This window comes from Colletotrichum fructicola (genome assembly GCF_000319635.2).
Source record: "Colletotrichum fructicola Nara gc5 chromosome Unknown KSG_Nara_v1_contig05, whole genome shotgun sequence".
Lineage (NCBI taxonomy): Eukaryota > Fungi > Ascomycota > Sordariomycetes > Glomerellales > Glomerellaceae > Colletotrichum > Colletotrichum fructicola.
In genome coordinates this window covers 212,797-229,505 of record NW_027094055.1, presented here as the reverse complement: position 1 = coordinate 229,505, position 16,709 = coordinate 212,797, and the positions used below count along the sequence as shown (strand labels likewise).

At 52.0% G+C, this 16,709-nt stretch overlaps 6 protein-coding genes across 6 annotated transcripts; 4 read left to right on the top strand and 2 right to left on the bottom strand.

Moving 5' to 3' along the window:
• Positions 1-2,300: 2,300 nt before the first annotated feature.
• CGGC5_v008732 (putative MFS-type transporter) lies at positions 2,301-4,184 on the bottom strand (the record flags this gene model as incomplete). Its single annotated transcript, XM_032034946.1, has 5 exons — positions 2,301-2,549; positions 2,612-3,788; positions 3,847-3,917; positions 3,995-4,059; positions 4,124-4,184. The coding sequence occupies 5 exons, from the start codon at positions 4,182-4,184 to the stop codon at positions 2,301-2,303; spliced, it is 1,623 nt and encodes a 540-aa protein (XP_031886111.1).
• A 918-nt stretch (positions 4,185-5,102) lies between these two features.
• On the top strand, positions 5,103-6,599 carry fap2-3 (L-saccharopine oxidase; the record flags this gene model as incomplete). Its single annotated transcript, XM_032034947.1, has 2 exons — positions 5,103-5,289; positions 5,344-6,599. 2 exons carry the CDS (start codon positions 5,103-5,105, stop codon positions 6,597-6,599), a joined length of 1,443 nt encoding a protein of 480 aa, XP_031886118.1.
• Positions 6,600-7,977: 1,378 nt separating this feature from the next.
• CGGC5_v008730 (uncharacterized protein) lies at positions 7,978-9,305 on the top strand (the record flags this gene model as incomplete). The annotated part of the gene is made up of 6 exons (XM_066152056.1): positions 7,978-8,082; positions 8,138-8,449; positions 8,500-8,560; positions 8,710-8,755; positions 8,817-8,892; positions 8,973-9,305. The coding sequence occupies 6 exons, from the start codon at positions 7,978-7,980 to the stop codon at positions 9,303-9,305; spliced, it is 933 nt and encodes a 310-aa protein (XP_066008555.1).
• A 1,473-nt stretch (positions 9,306-10,778) lies between these two features.
• Positions 10,779-12,476, top strand: CGGC5_v008729 (uncharacterized protein; the record flags this gene model as incomplete). Its single annotated transcript, XM_032034949.1, has 1 exon — positions 10,779-12,476. One exon carries the CDS (start codon positions 10,779-10,781, stop codon positions 12,474-12,476), a length of 1,698 nt encoding a protein of 565 aa, XP_031886116.1.
• A 693-nt stretch (positions 12,477-13,169) lies between these two features.
• On the top strand, positions 13,170-13,484 carry CGGC5_v008728 (uncharacterized protein; the record flags this gene model as incomplete). The annotated part of the gene is made up of 1 exon (XM_032034950.1): positions 13,170-13,484. The coding sequence occupies one exon, from the start codon at positions 13,170-13,172 to the stop codon at positions 13,482-13,484; it is 315 nt and encodes a 104-aa protein (XP_031886115.1).
• Positions 13,485-14,063: 579 nt separating this feature from the next.
• Positions 14,064-16,023, bottom strand: CGGC5_v008727 (putative sulfatase; the record flags this gene model as incomplete). Its single annotated transcript, XM_032034951.1, has 6 exons — positions 14,064-14,620; positions 14,683-14,779; positions 14,838-15,154; positions 15,203-15,555; positions 15,620-15,761; positions 15,813-16,023. 6 exons carry the CDS (start codon positions 16,021-16,023, stop codon positions 14,064-14,066), a joined length of 1,677 nt encoding a protein of 558 aa, XP_031886074.1.
• Between the last annotated feature and the right edge of the window lie 686 nt (positions 16,024-16,709).

Sequence of the window (16,709 nt, the reverse complement as noted above, 5' to 3'; positions counted from 1 at the left end):
CGTTAGGGCCTCTAGAGCTGAAAGATGCCATGAGAGGAGCCGGCACACCCAATCTGGTACCTTCAAAGTCGATCACTGCCGTCCCATTGCCCGTCTTTGCGTAGGCTTCAACTTCAGATCCGTCTGAGTAGCCAAGGTGCAGAGCAGGAAGAATATGGGCATCAGCAATGGTACCATCGCCATCAGTTTCGGAGTTGACAAGTACCATCGCACGACCTCCAGCAGATTTGACAACGCCGCCCTTCTCTGCCCTTCCGTTCTGGCCCCTGACGCAGACAACTGCCTTGCCGGCCACCTTGGCAGGATCAAGACTGTCCGCCAGGCAGAGTGACGCTGTTGTGGCATTTCCTTTGCCCGCTTGACTACCGTGAATCAGAGGAAGCACCTCTCCGTCGGCTAACGGCTTGATGTCTGTCACTGATCCGTTGCTATAAAGAGAAAAGCCGGTGTAGTTCTTGCCGTTGCCAAGTGTGATGTGGGCAGGGAAATCACGGTCCAGCGTGCTGGCGGCGACGTTCAAAACCCATGGGGCAAGGTTCGTGACGGTCCCGGGTCCTGGGCCGCTGTTTCCAGCCGACACGGCAACAAAGATGCCCTTCTTCATGGCTGCATAGCTGCCAACCACGATACCCTCCTCCTCGTTGAAGCTTGGCTGGTCGGGGCCCAGCGACAAAGACATGACGTTCACTCCATCCGCGATCGCTTGGTCGAAGGCCGAGAGAATATCAGAATCGAAACAGCCCTCCTTCCAGCAAACCTTATACATGGCGATGCGTGCATCCTTGGCCATGCCACGAGCTGTACCGGAGGCTTGTCCAAACAAGCTGGCGTTAGGGACTTCATTGCCGGCAGAGGTAGTCGAAGTGTGGGTTCCGTGACCGTCGTCATCCCTGGGAGACTGAGATTCTCCAGTCCAGTTGAAAGCTCCAGTTCCGTTGGTGACAGCGGCAACGTATCCCTTGTAGAAGGCCCTGGCGCCCACAAGCTTCTTGTTGCAGCTCGTGGCCGGGAAGTCTGGGCCAGTCTCGCATTCGCCCTTCCAGCGGGAAGGAACGGGAGGCATGCCGTCGTCCTTGTAGCTTGGGTTTTCAGGCCAGACTCCAGTGTCAAAGATGCCGACGACCAAGTTTGACTCGGCGCTTGTACCGTTCACGTCGTCACGCGCGTCGAGATACATGCCCGTGTCGACGCCGGGGCTGCGACCAAGCAAAGCTTCAAAGTCAAGCAGTCCTAGAAACGCAGGAGTACGACTGGTGTGGAGGTGGTAGACCTTGTCCGGTCTGACGGAGAGAACATCTGGCTGTGCCCTCAACGCATTGGCTTGATCATCGGTGATTTTGGCTGCATACCCATTGATGGTGTGTTCATAGGTGTAAATGACCGAAGCAGGGTCGGCAGAGACAGATTGTAAAGAATTGTCAATGAGAGACCTGCGGAGGAGGCCGCTTGCCTGTGTGTCGCGCATCGTGACAATGTACGTTTTCTTCAGTTCAGCCCCTGAAGCAATCCCTGTGAGGAGGGAGCTTAGGAGCAGCAGCCAAGAAGTTCTCGCCATGGTGTTTGTGCGCGACAATCTGATGTTGTTTGGACCCGAGAGTCTGGTCAGAAGCTGCAACTGTTACATGCAGCTCGGAAAGACCTTCAATACATATAGTTCACTCCTATTGACCCCCATTCCGGGACCAGGTGCCCCGTCAAGAAGAGAGTGAGCGCATTTCCAATGCACAAGCCCCTATTACTAGCAGTAGAGTTCTCGTATCTGAAGATCCCGACTGAGCCGAGATGGACTGAAAGCCCGCAGGTCAGGATTGGTGCATATTCAGTTGCATTCTACCTCCCTCTTTTGATTCTGAAGTTGACGGGCCAAAGCTTATCAGAGTAGTTCCAGGGGTTCGTCCTGCTGCTATTGGCCGGACGTCACGCCAACGCTCGTTATGGCAGTCGGTAAATACTCAATTAAAGTGTCAGATAACCTTAATTTCGAGAACTAATGTTCATCCGACACCGTCGCGCCTTAGCTGTGATCACGTATAGGCGGCTAGCTTATCCGGCTCTTAGCTGAGTTCATGCATTCATTAAGCACTGGCCACCGCGGCACTTTGACTTCGCCAGGCGGGCAAATAAGGAATTGAAACCACGTGGAATCCCTCCGCTTTGTAGCAATTAGTAGGCGAAAGTTGAAGGTCAATCGTGTCCGTGGATCTCATTTATTTGGGTTCATATCTCCTCAAAGGAACCTGTCCCCATCGCATTGAGTTTGCCGACACGTCTCGGTATGATGCCAAACAGATTCATGGATATCACAGCGCTCGAGGCTCAAACTGTCTCCGGGCGAAGTGACGGTACATCAAGCGAAAGCGAAACCTCCACTTCTTCCCAAAGGCGATAAATAGCCCACTTCCGAACAGAATGGCAGTGATTAAGACGCCAATTGTGACGTACACAGTCTGAACTCCTGAAGAAGCGATCCACTGAGGTAAAGCGAAGATGATGATGAAGGAGCATATGTTCCGAACGAAGGTAACTCCAACCATAGCATCGCCAACAATCTAGCAAGTAGGGTGTGTCAGCAGTTGTTTTCACTCATCGTGCAGGAAAGAAATTTGCTTACTTCTGTGTGGGCATCTGTTATGTACGTCAAGGATATAGTCCCTGCTGGAGCTGTTCCGAAACTGCACATGGCATAGCTCACAGCGAGGGCGGGCCAAGACCAGCCGTTGCTGAGCCCGACACCAAACAATATAATGCCAATCGGCGCGAATGGTGCAAATGCTGCCATAACCCAGAGTCGCATTTCTGGCTCATAGATTCCCTTATTGCGTTTGGAAGCGAACAGAATCCACCAATCGCTGAGCGGACCACAAAGTAAGGTTCCCAGGGTCGACCCTGTGAAGGGAGCCAGACTCATCAAACCTATTTGGTCAGGATCGAAGTTGTATGGTGCCCGCGTCATCCAATTCGACATTGTTGTGACTAGAATGTTGGATGAGATCATCATCGCACCATAGACGAGAGACATGTACAAAACGCCCGGTACCGAGAACAAGATTTGAAATGGTTGATAGCAATGACGGGAAAAGGTGCGAAATGAGCCGGGTGATGAAGTCGTGAGTGACAGGCGCTGCCTGTAGCTCTTACGTTGAATCTCGTTGCCAATGGATTGGCCGTTCGGCTTGAGGCTGGTCCTCCTGTTCGATGGAGCATTTCTATGTAAGTCAGGACTTTTGGAGTTCTCGTCGACTTTTCCTGTACCCCCATCAGAATGGCTAATGCCACTAATTGGAGGCAAGATGAACTTCGTCTCCTCGTAGCCAAACACCATGGCCAGCAAAAGCAAACCAAAGAAGATGGCAATCCACCACCATACCCAGCGCCAACCTTGAGACGTTGTCACATAGCCAGCCGCCAAGGGCGTGAGTGAGGCCCCTATTCGAGTTGACCAAAAGAACAAAGCATTCATGGTGCCCCGCTGGTTGACGAAGAATACGTCGGCCACGGTCATTTGCACAACCACTTCAGCGGGGGCGCCCACGAAGCAGCTTATTATGTTGACCATCATCAAATCTGCCACCGTTTGCTGGTGTGCAGACCAGATCGTTACACCGAACTGAATGGCTGTGCTGAGGATGTAGACTGGTCGCCGGCCATACTTCAATGCGAACGGATTCAAGATGACAGCTCCTATGGCAAGAGCACCACAACCTACAGCATAGCTGGTGTTGAGAGTGTCGTAGCTGAAGCCCAATTGCTCATGCATAGGAGCCCAAGTCGGAGTGGCCGCGTCGATACTAAGGTTTTGTTAGTGGCGGGCCGGCAGCGTGTCAAAGCCGGGAATGTCAAGCATACAGTGCAAACACCATCAAGGTGTAGAAGGCGGCCAGGCCAAAATTCCAATATTTCAAGGGTCTGGGCCAATTCTGATATTTTGGTAAGTCATATAGGGGTCAACAGGGATTGAACTAATGTAAGGTGGAACTCAGCTGCGGCGACTTACCAGAGGGTCGTTAGGGTCTCGTGATGGTAGCGGCTGTGGAGTGATCTCCATAGAGCCACTTTCTTCTAGGGGAAACGCTTTAGTCTGTTGTCTGGACGTCTAGAACCGACAAGAAAGATGATGATTTACCTTCCAGTCGTACGGTACCGGGCGGCCACGCGGGATCATCATGTTCCTCAGTAGAAGCCATTTGACTGTAACACAGTTGCTCAATAATGCCCTGCTGTGGTTGCTGAATGTCGAGAGGTCTGATAACTTGTTGTTTCTAGATGTGGTGTGGCGAGGTCAACTCCAAGGAGCGAAGAGGATGAGTCTTTTGTACGGGTAATTGCCGGACTTTAAACAAATATCCCGATGCATGGTATGATCAGCAGCCTGACAGTTGTAGAATTAAGCATTATGATATCTCGCCAAGAAACCTGTGTCAGAGAAGATGGCATCCCCGTCAATATTGAGATAAGACGGACGGACGCTATCGCAACGCTTGTGATGAATGTTAGCCCCGCAGAACAGCGCGGGGTGACGCTGATCCTCGCTCTCTAAAGGTAGAAGGTTCGCTACATCTCGTTACATGTTTCCGACGGGCCGGTGGCACTTGGAGGAGAGTCGAAGTAGCTATCGGGTGTACCCGAGCTCGGCTTCCGATTCGTTGCAATATGACGCTTGGATTGGAGATACTGCATCATGATGGAGCACTCGGACGACAGTTCAGTTTTCATCGACCAATAGAATTCCGCGATCTTAGTCTTGTGCATCGGTTCTTCCCGGCGCAATTTCCGATGCGTGAACGTTGCGCGGCAGTCCTGACCCCCGACCGGTCACGACCAGTGTGCCCACTTCAAGAGCAGTAGTCGGGTCAAGTACTGCAAGAAGAGTCACTTGTGGCAGGTTCAGTAGGGGAAGCATCGGCAAAAACACCACATGTTGCCGCTTCGCTTCGACGCTGTGGGTACCGGACTAAGTTCAATCAATCAGATGATATTGTCATAGGTATGATCCCCTAGGATATCAAGACTGATGGTCGAGTTCATAACAAACGCTCATGTCCTGCAAAGAATTTAATGGACGTTTCCATGTCGTGATTTTCGTTCTGATCTACACGAACACTATGTCTGTTGAAACCGCTCCTTTGGCCAAAGACGACCATGTTGTCGTGGTCGGTGCTGGCATCTTTGGGCTCAGTACCTCTATCCACCTAGCGGGGCGCGGATACACCAACATCACTCTCTTGGATAAACAGCCGTATGAAAAAACTCATTATTCCTATTTCGAAGGCTGCGATGCTGCATCTGCAGGTGAGATATGCGAGGATACGTTTGATCGTTCTTCTTGGTTAACCTGTACTCTAGATATCAACAAGATCATTCGTTCCGCTTATGGCTCTCAGACTATCTACCAAAACCTGAGTTTTGAGGCAATTCAATGTTGGAACTCTTGGACTGAAGAGCTTCGACAAGGAGGAGAAGCTGTGCCTCCGGGAATGAGCGCTACGGACGACCTCTGGATCAACAATGGCGATCTCTCGTGTACCGACGGCGACGGTTTGCCGGACTCCGACAAAGCGACAATTGATAGCATGGAGAGGGCCGGTCATGGAGATACTCAACTCGTCAATAACAGTCCACAGGACTTGGAATCTGCAACGAGAAGGGGCTTTCTTCCAATGATGCACCCATTCTCCAAGAACCTTCTGGGAGTGCTGGACACCACTGGCGGTATTACTTTGGCCGATAAAGCCTGTCGTTTTGCTTTGCATAAGGCAAAACGTCTTGGTGTTCGACTTGTTCTCGATCCAACGGCTGGAAAGGTGGATTCCTTGATGGAAGGTCAGGGGTCAGATATCATCGGTGTGCGCACCACGGATGGAAAGTCACATAAAGCTGTCCTAACGATCATTGCGAGTGGCGGATGGACTCCAACCTTGGTTCCTTCTCTAGATGGGCTTGCGGAGACAACTGCAGGGTCTGTCGTCATGTTGAGCGTCCCAGAACATCTTCGTGGACGTTTTGCCCCTACACGCTTCCCAGCCTGGTCATACAAGATCGGTGATGGTGCAGAAGGCGGACTGTACGGCTTCCCCGTGGATGAGAATGGTGTACTGAAAATTGGGTACCGCGGCACTAAGTACACCAACCCGAGAATGCAACCAGATGGCATAGAGCGCAGCATGCCAGTTACTCGATGGACCGAAGATGAAACAATCCGTCAAATCCCTACCCAGGCACTCGAAGTCATACGAAGATTCATCAACGAATTTCTTCAAGAGTTATCAGGCATCGACATCCTAGCAACGCGTTTGTGTTGGTATACTGACTCATTTGACAACCATTTCATTATCGATCGAGTGTCCCAGAAGAAGGGCCTCATGGTTGCCACAGCTGGAAGCGGCCATGCCTTCAAATATCTGCCCACAATTGGCAACTGGGTGGTGGACATTATTGAAGGAGTGGGTTTGGACAGACCGGCGGTGAAGGCGTGGAAATGGAGGTCTCTAGACGATGACAACACGCCTGTCAACCAGCTCATGGAAGGTTCTCGTGGTAGTCGTGCTCTTAAAAACATAGAGCTGGCGCCAGGTGTTGCTCCTCCTGGGCCAAAGCTATGAGCACTTGGTGGACCCAATTCCAGAAGAGTCTTGCTATCCGGGCGGATAACTACCTATAATAGGTCTGAGAGTTAATTTGATCTCAATTCACTTTGTCGCTATTCCTGTCCCTCTCTCTGTCCCTATTATTATCGTCGTCGTCGTCGTCGTTATTTTCTTCGTCGTATTATCCCTATCGTCATACATCTACTACCCGCCCGGTTAGCTAGAAGTATCCGTCCGGAAAGCAAAACTCTTCCAGAATTCTGTATTCTTCAATCTCTGGCTCACATATCATTGAATTATCTAGATGATATAAAGTAAGACAAAATAACACAAATGATGGATAGATAAAGAATAGGCAACAGCAAGCGCAACGAGGACAATCAATAATGATAGTCGTGCACGTCCAAGATGCATCCAACATGACGAGCAGTGCGAATTGCCGTAAGTTTCAACTCAACTAGCCCCCGTGGACCTCTCTGTTCCAGTGGTCCAGGTCTGGTTTCGCATTCAGCTCTGGACAATTACAGGGTTTGGCAGGCAGAGCATTTCTGAGGCACAGCAAGGGAGCAACATAAGCACTAACTCACGAAGAGCAGCAGTGGCTGCAATGTTTCTGATTTACTTCAATGAAGCGTGTATTGCAAGATTGACGTGCTGGATTGAGTCGGCACCCGCTCACGAACGACCACAAGGATACGAAGCCAAGAGCCCGCCCTTCGGATACAGCATGGTATAGCAGACTGTGTGTGCAAATTTGATCGCCATATGAACACAATCGACAGTTTATTGCGTATTTCGCGTGCATTCTTCCGAGCAACGGACGTTTCTGTACCGTAATGTGGGTACTATCGCCTTCTATGTGATGACGGTAAGGGGGGCGGGGGTTAGAGATACATTTAGCGGGGAGGATAACTTTTGTGAAATGGCGCTGTTTGGAAGGGACTTCAACCAAACCGCAACTTCTCAAAATGCTTACATCTGATGTAGTGTGTGATGCGGCTGCCTGCATGAAGGCAGCCACCAACCCCAACTAGTGATGTGGCATCAGAAAGCTGAATCGTTCCTGGCCATAACGCATCCCTGAACACTGAGCCACCAAACATAAAATCAGCTCGATGGAGAGGCAAATCCTCACTGCGCCAGGAATCCTCATTCATCAAGCCTCGCGGTCAGAAAGCCGTACATCCCGTCCAAAATGGCTCAGACAACACACGGAGCACACAAGCGGCTCATCATTTGCCCCGATGGAAAATGAATAGACTCACGGGGAAAGAAAGGGTAAGCCAGAAGAGCCGTTCAATCCATTTAGATTTGATAGTCTCATGCAATAAACAGAGGGCTGGGCCTCAATCCAACGTCACGCGAATCTCACGAGTCCTCCGAAGAACCTGCCATGACGGCACCCACCAGATCATCATGTATTATTCCAGGCGTCGGGAGTTCGGATAGTTATGTAGATAAGTTCACCGGTGGCCTTCTGGGGACTGGACTTGCTCAGGTACGCCCTTTCCGTTATGAATCAAAAGTTTCCACTTCTGACGACCAGCATCCAGAATATCAGAGAAGACAACTTCATCTGCGCCAACTATGTTGACGGAGACGATATAGTCCTTATCGGCTTCCTTCGGGGGGCATTCACTGCGCGCTCTGTTGCCAACATGATTGCTACAGTCAGCTTACTGACGCCATCGGGGCTAGGCCACTTCTACGCGGTGTTCGAAGATTATGAGAGCATGACTGACGTGAATCGCGATCTCACTCTCTTCCTGGATCCCCAGGTTCTGCCATATGACGGCGAGAAAGTGAAAGCCAAGCGCGGGTGGGAAAAGAAGCGAAAGCTGCAGTATGAGGAGTGGCTTACAAAGGTAGGTGTGCTCCAAAGTAGTGCAATCGAGATGGTGGCTTACACCAACAGAATGGCTACACTAGACACAAATACCAAGATGGTACGACGGAGATCAAAATCAAGGCGATCGGTGTGTGTATTCTGTTGGAACACCGGGGATCTCCCCAGCGCCAGTCATCGGTTTATGCTGATCCTCCAAACAATAAATTACCCATTTACTAAGCGTGAGACTTCTGCTGACTTCATGTACATGGAAACTCTCAAGTACTCAGATCTTAGATCACGTAGAGAATGCATTCCATGCCCTTCATCTTGATGAGCCCAGGTATGCATTCAGGCCAGCTCTTTGGGAAAGGCTTGACAACACCAAGACAAATCTTGAACAGGTGTGGTTTCCCGAAAGTCATAGCACTTTTGGAGGCGGATGACACGAGCAGCAAATTCCCAACATATCTCTCGCCTGTACGTGCTTTTTTGTGTGATTGAGAAATGAGTGGAGCAGACATTCAGCTGACATACGCAGGGATGTGTGACTACGGTAGTTATCGAGTGTCGGCGTTGAGTTCGACCCACGCCGCATGGAGGCCATCTTCAATCAAGGTCTTCGGTACTCTGTAGGTCATCCGTTCTCTTGCGTACCTCAAGGCTCATGGGTTTCATGGCTGTCGGCGAAGAAGTTCTTCCCATGGGCTAAGCCCGAGATCAGTGCGGCGAAGATCTCCAGTGTGAAGCGCGATGCGGCTGAACGTAATGGCAAGGATTCTCATCCGGCAGGCAGCGAGGAAGATCTCTGGAAGCTTGCCCGACCTTGGGGACTAGGCCTAATGCGAGACCCTGGCGGCCGCCTCCAAACCATTGGCGGGACCACAATCTGACATCCTGGAATCTTCAAGCGTACTGACCCAGATAGAAACCAAGACAGCGGCGAGGCTCTGCTGAATACCAACCAAATAATCCACAGCAGCGTTCGCGTCAGGTTAGCCTGCCAAGGGCTTGCTCTTGACGATGCAGAGATCTGGGACTGCAAGCCCCTTACCCGGGCGGCGGACGGCAGTGCGCTCTGGAAGCTAGAGCGCGGGTCTGGCTTGACCGCCTCCGAACTAAATCAGATCAAAAGCTTCAGACCCAGGGAGTCGGATCTTGGTACGGGCGAGTTCGACGGAAAACTCTGTCCGGTTGGGGACAGGGTCGGGCAATGGCGGTGGGTGCTTGTTGATAAGCGCCGTGGGGCTGTGTCTCTGGAAAAGGTCTTACCTCAGAAGCCTGTGACGGGATACTGGGAACGGTATCTTCTTGCTTTGACGGCGGGAAAACCCGATGTGTGGAGATGGGCGGAAGAAAACCCTCCCTTGGACGCCGCGGGATCTAAGGCTTGATCTAGGTCATCTTGTCTCAGTCAGTGGCGCTTCGGAGGCGGTGCCAAGTAAGGAACAAGGGTCTGAACTTACGCATACGGTTGAACGTCCTGTCGATCACTGCTTCCTCAGAATGACGGCAAATCAAAAGGTTTTCTCCTGAGTGATCGGCAGTCCTAATGCTTACTCCCACGTTTGACCTCACGTTCCACGACAACGGGCAGCAACATGCAGGCCACACTCACACCACGAGATGTCCACGAGAGAAGACCTTTCTGCCAGGAGTTCAAAGGAAATCACCGAAAATGCACAGGGACTCTATCATAGACATGATTGCGATACTTTCTCAAACAGTTGGAAACCGATTTGCGCAATATGAGGAAATTTAAGGTATGGCTGCATGCGACTATTTGACTACACTTTCGTCATAAGCAAGCCACGGCTATAGGCCTCGTCCACTACTAACGGGATCTACCGACCATCTGCTAGAAAGAAGTCCAGAGCCATGTCTCGGAAACGGACTCCAGATTGGTGGGCTAGCCAGCATCAACGGCCATGTGCGATCTTGGCGTGCTCCTCCCGTCTCGGCCGTGAGCCATCTCCGGGACCAGACCCAGCCATCCGGGAGGAGCTGTTTTAGAGCTCAAAGGTTGTTGAGCTTTCAGCTTCAGCCAAGTTGGTGATAGAACAAACGCCTGGGCTGGAAGTTGGTGATCACGTCAAGCTCACTTCTAGACATTGACTGTTTTCGGCCATTGAAGCTGCCTGCAACGGGAATATCTTAAGCTTCATTGTGAGAATCACGACGAGGAACAGTTATAAAATTGGACGAGAATTCCCTTCTCAAGGGCTCTTTTTTCTTCACCAGCAACAAACCAGCTCAGGTCTTCACTACTATTACTACTACCACCTCTACTCTCTTAATTAATACTTAATACTCCTAATACCTCCTCTTATTCCTAATTTTAATCAATACCTTTATAACTCTTCAAAATGTCTACCATTCGCAGCATCACCGCTCTTGCTCTCGCCCTTGGCGCCGCAGCAGCCCCTCAGCTTGTTCAATTCACTCCGGTTCAGCCTCCCCAACCCGACGTTCCGAAGGTCCACGCTCCCAATGTCACCCCTCCGGCATTCCCCACGGTTGAACCCACGGCCCCGACTGTCCCGCCGATCAACATCAACAAGGACCTTATCCTCGAGCCGGCTTTGCCGAATGTAGAGTTGAAGGGTCCGAAGGTAGCACGAGACCTTCCGGTCAAGCTCACTCCGCAAGGCCTTGAGATCTCGGTCAGCGCCCCCATCGTCGTGCCCACCGCCGGCGCGGGTCTTCCGGCACTGGCTCCTCGCGAGGATGACTTCCCAGTCGACCTCAACGCGATCCAGCCACCGAAGACTGTTCTCCCAAATGTTTCCACTCCGACACTGTCTGTCAAGCTCCCTGACGTCGCCATTCCCTACCCAAAGGTTCCCAAGCTGCCTCGCCGCAACATCAAGATTCCCGAGTCCGTCATCCCCACCCAGTCCGTAGATCTCCAAGCGATTAGCAGCATCATCTCAGCCCTGGGTGGCCTCGTCACTGCCCGCAACGCTGAGCCTCAGCCTGCGAATGTGGTGCTCGATCTTCCTGCAGCCACCAGTGTTCTCTCTGTTCTTGGCGACATCAAGGCCTCCGTTGCAGCTCGCGAGGTCCTGACGCCTCTTCCCGTCGTCAGCTCGGTTCTCTCTGTCTTCGGCGACATCAAGGCCGCGATCATCCCTCGCCAGACACCCGATGTGCTTCCTATTGTCAGCTCTATTGCATCAGTTGCTGGCGGTGTCAAGGTCGGCATCTTTGCCCGCGAGACTCCCGAGGTGCTCCCCATTGTGAGCTCGGTTCTGAGCGGTGTCAAGGCTCCCGTTTTTGCCCGCGAGACTCCCGAGATCCTTCCAATCATCAGCTCGGCTGTTAGCGGCATTAAGGCTGCGGCTGTCCCTCGTGAGACTCCCGAGGTCCTTCCCATCGTCAGCTCGGTTCTCAGCAGTGTCAAGGCCGGAGTCCTTCCCCGCGAGACTCCTGAGGTGCTCTCCATCGTCAGCTCGGTTGTTGGCGGCATCAAAGGTCCCGTTGTCGCCCGCGAGACTCCTGCCGCACTCCCCATTGTTAGCTCTGTTGCCTCTGTCGTCGGCGACATCAAGGCCTCGCTTCTTCCTCGTGCGCTGCCAGTTGAGGTTCCCAGCACCACCGTCGACATCGCCGCTGTCAAGACTGTCATGGCCGTCTTGAAGAGCATCATCGACTCTCGCGATCTCGCGACCGTTGGCGTCACCATTCCCAGCGTCACCGTCGAGCTTCCTATTGTCAGCTCTGCCCTTTCTGTCTTGAGCAACGCCGCAGGCACTGGGCTGCCCATCAAGGCTGCTCGCGGCACCCTCCCCGAGGTCCCCCCCGCTGTTGTCGCTGTCGGTGTTGACGTTCCTGCCTTCACCGCAACCGTTCCCGTGCTGGTGCCCGTTGCTGCCCGCACCGCGATCGACCTGCCGCTTAGCACTCTCATTCAAGTCCCTTCCATCAGCAAGACCATCGAGCTGCCCGCTGTCCAAACCCCTGAGTTGAAGGGCAAGTTCACCGCAGGCAAGCGCACCACCGCTGGAGTTATCGGCGATGTCCAGGGAAAGATCGACGAAATCCTGTCTGCTGTTCCTCAGTAAACAGTCAACAAGTTATTCGACAAAAAGGAAGACGAACACCGGAGAATAGGAGACGGGGGGTGGCTTGGCCGGCAGATGTACCCCACACAAAGATTGAAAACAAGGGAGGCCGCGGTAATGGGAACTAATAGGATCGGCGCTTAAGGAACGTGAACTTATAATTAGCGGGGGAAATAATTGGTAATTGGGAAAAGTGTTAAACTCTAAAGGAGCCCCTGAGGCATGAATCTATTAATTGCTTAGAAGCTAATTGAAAACCATCATCGCCCACGAAAATGTGCCAAGTCGTGCTGATCATCTTCGCCCGAACGTGCCGCACGGTGATTACTACACATGACTCCCATCAAAAAGGTCTGTTCCCTATTCCCTGGCCGTAATACGGTCGTCCGAGAGTCCGTCTTTCACGTTGTTTTAGAGTTAGGCCCTCCTGATGATATTATTGGGGCGCGCCAACGGCGTCTCCTAGCAATTACTCTCAAACCGCCAAGTGGCACTGGACCTGAGTCGCTCCAAACTCTGCGCCTTACGAAGGCCTTTCTGAGCCATAAAGGCCAATGGTCTCCCGCCTTACTGATCAGTGTCGTTGATGCTTGCCACCCAACTCCAATCGGTCATTCACTCTCTTTAAACCAAAGTCCAACTCAACCAGTCAGTCATTTAGTCACTCGTTTCCCACAACAACAATCCATCAACATGATGTTCATTCACTCCTTCATCGTCGCTCTCGCTGCCCTCGGCGCTTCTGCCGCCCCGGCTCCGCAAACCTCCGGCACCCCCGACGCCCCGGCGGAGGACCGCTGCTCAGGCGTCACCTGCCCTGAGAACTCATACTGCAAAGTCTTTGACTTCCGCCTCGAAAAGCCTGTAGCTTGCCAGGCGAACGGCACCGTATCGGAGGAGTCCCAGGCGTGTGGTAGCGTCATCTGCCCTATCGGCACGACCTGCTGCAACTCATCCTGCGGCGTCTGCGCCAAGCCGGAGGAGTCGTGCCTGCAATGGGTTTGCTAGTGGTTGTTCTCGAGCGGCACACGGAATCTCCAGGCATCTTTTTCAAGCGGAGTTGAGGCGTTTTGGACGGTCTTCTCATAACAACAAATCGGTCGCGATTACCGTCGCATGTTGGCAGCATTGCAAGGCCCCCATCAAGATATCCCACGACAAATTGAAAATTACTTCCACGCACCAATTCGCAGTGCAAATCGTGACATTTCTTCATGATCAAAGTGACTTTCTTGGCGACCCATGTCACAAAATGAGGATGGGGTACGCGGTGCTTCTTTCGCTCTTTTGGCAACGGCCTCACCGAAGCAAATAATGAGGGTCAATGCGGAGTCCTTGGCATGGATTTGAAAACGTGCGGCGATGCAAGCCGTCATTGGATTCAATGTAGACTGGAAGAATACTTCAAACACTCCTTCTTTACAGATGTTACATCTGTCACAAATGAGCCACTTCTAATGGTCCATGAAGAGAGTCCCCCCTTCCCTTCGGCGCTGACCGTAAACTCGAGGGACCAAAACGCTGGAAGGGGGAAACCCCACAATCCGGAACTCATCTGAACTGAGTCGTCTGATGTTCACCCGTATGCTAAGCTTTAGTGATGGGGAACTCTGGTGTCTGGGTCATCCCTGTCTCCGCATAGTACCTCTCCCAGTGATTGACAAGCCGTCGCATCACTTCGGGCTCTTTGTCTGACACATCGTTCATCTCGGCCGGGTCCTTCTCGACGTCATACAGCTCCCAGTCGTCCTTTCCCCTGGGCTTGTTGAGCCAGACTGCCTTCCACTTGCCCTCGCGAATGGCTCTAAGACCGAAAAGCTCCCAACCGTGAACATGAACAACCTCTCCATGCACTGTCGAGTCGGCCGCGGAGTAGTCTGGGGAGGACAGGTGGGACACCCAGGACTTGCCGCGGGGTATGACGACTTCGCGGCCCCTGAACGAGGTTCCGGGATGCTGCACTTGAGCCATTTCTAGGATGGTAGGGAGAATGTCCATGACTGTCGTGAAACGATGGGTGATGGCTTCTTCCTTAGCTTGGAAAGGGGGGTATCTGATGAGACATGGGCATCGAATGCCGCCCTCGGTAATCCAGCACTTGGATCCTCTAGATGGTGCGGTCGCTGCGCAAGCCCATCGAGCTCCTTAGTTCTCATTAGACGCTGCTTTTGAGGGGAAGATGCTGAGGGAAGTTCACGTCACTCACCGTACCAAGCGAAGGATGATTTCTCCCCGATGTTATTAAGGCTGTTGTCGTAGTACTTTTGAATCACGCCGGCAAAAGTTGTTTCTCCGCCCATCATCTGCGACAATTGTCAGAGTGATCAAAAGACGAATTTGCGGGAATGTTGAATGACTTACGGGAATTGCTTCCAGCGCCGCTCCTTCAGCTCCGTTATCAGACATGAAGAGCACGAACGTGTTGTCGAGTTCGCCAGTGGACTCGAGGTGGTCAATCACGCGGCCAATATTCTCATCGATCAGCTCAACCATCGCAGCAAAGACTTCCATTTTCCTTGCTGACTCCTTGCGCTCAAGGTCCGACAAGTCCTTCCAATCCTTCCCCAAAACGCCGGTAGGGGGCGCGTGTTCGATGCCCTTGTCCACAAGGCCCAACTCTACGAGCCGTTGCAAACGCCGTTGGGTCAGAGCATCTGGGCCATCATCGTACTTTCCAGCTATGATCATTAGCAGCCATTAACTGGGAAAGGTGATCTTCAACCTACCATACTTCTCGACAACCTCACGAGGAGCTTGGAGGGGCCAATGAGGGGCAGTGAATGGGAGGTAGGCAAAGAAAGGCTCCTTTTTCTCCTTTTCATTCCTCTCTTCTAGGAACTTTATCATGCGATCGGTGAAATACCTTGTCGAGTAAAAGTCCTTAGGGAGGTCCGTTCTGTGGTTGATGAACTTGTCACCGTCCATCCAGTGGCCTTCGGTATTGAGACATGGAATCTTAAACTCGTCGTCATCAAGCTGAGGCTCGTATGCGTGGTGATTCCCAGATCCGGGCAAAAAGGAAAAGCTCTTGGTGAACCCGCGGCTACATGGGGCGAGTTCTTTGGACAAGCCGAGATGCCTACGCCATTGATCAGTATGTATTCAGATGTCTTCAGCACCGACTGACGCTTGTTCGCACTAACCATTTTCCAGACATAATCGTGTGATAACCATTGTCTTGAAGAATCTCGGACAGAGCTGCAACTCTCCAATTCAGGTACCCCTCATAACCGGGCTTGTCCTTGAAGTAGTCGCCGAAATGCCGCATGTGCTCCATCATTTGGCCTGCGCACTGTCAGTCATTTATTGTCGGGAAGTCTCTAATTGAGAACGCACCGAGTCCTGCGATGTGATTGTCGGTTCCGGAGAACAGCATTGAGCGAGTGGGAGAACATGCTGATGCCGTGTGAAAGTTTGTCATGCGAATGCCGTCCTTCGATAGTTTCTTCAACACGGGCGTGTTGATCTCTCCGCCATAGGGGCTGATATCAGAGAACCCGAGGTCATCGGCTACGATGACCAGGAAGTTTGGTCGTTTGCTTGTCATCTCGGAAGTGCGGGGAGTTCAAGAATCGGAGTAAGTAGATGGCGGGTTGGGAACTGGCGGTGGTGCTGCTCAAGAACTTCTCACCATGGCCAGATCAATGGCGACTAGAACATTCAAATCCAAACAGCGTGTCGCAATCGCATTTTAAGCTGACGCAATGACTGCTAGTTCTCATCTGGAAATTATTTTCCTGATTTTGGAGGGGCTGAAACTGCAAGGAAATGGAGTCTGCGCAAGTCGTTCCAAATCCGCGGGTAATTCAAAAGTTATCTCCCCGTGCTTCCCCGTTGACGATCAAAAAGTGGTGGCATCAACCCCACAATCGAGATCCGCCGAGATCCGGGGGTGGAAACTGCAACAACATCGTGACCAGTGATGTAGCGTGCTGTATCATCCTTGTGTTTGCCCTTGAGATGCCGTCGAGACGTACCTTTGGGTGGCTCAGAAGCCTTTCACATATTCAACATTCAGACAATCAGCATCGTCCTAGGGGCCCTGGGAAAATCAAAGACAACATGTCTTGCCCAGCACAAATCTCGCAAACTTGCCAATGAAATGTCCCCAGATGAATGTCTTACTCCATAGAAAATTCGAATGTGTTCTTTGACTGTCCGCAAGCGTAAACCATCATTCTTCGACAAAGGTTGAGCATTGCCCGTTCCTGGCGGGCAGTGTCAACGGGGAAG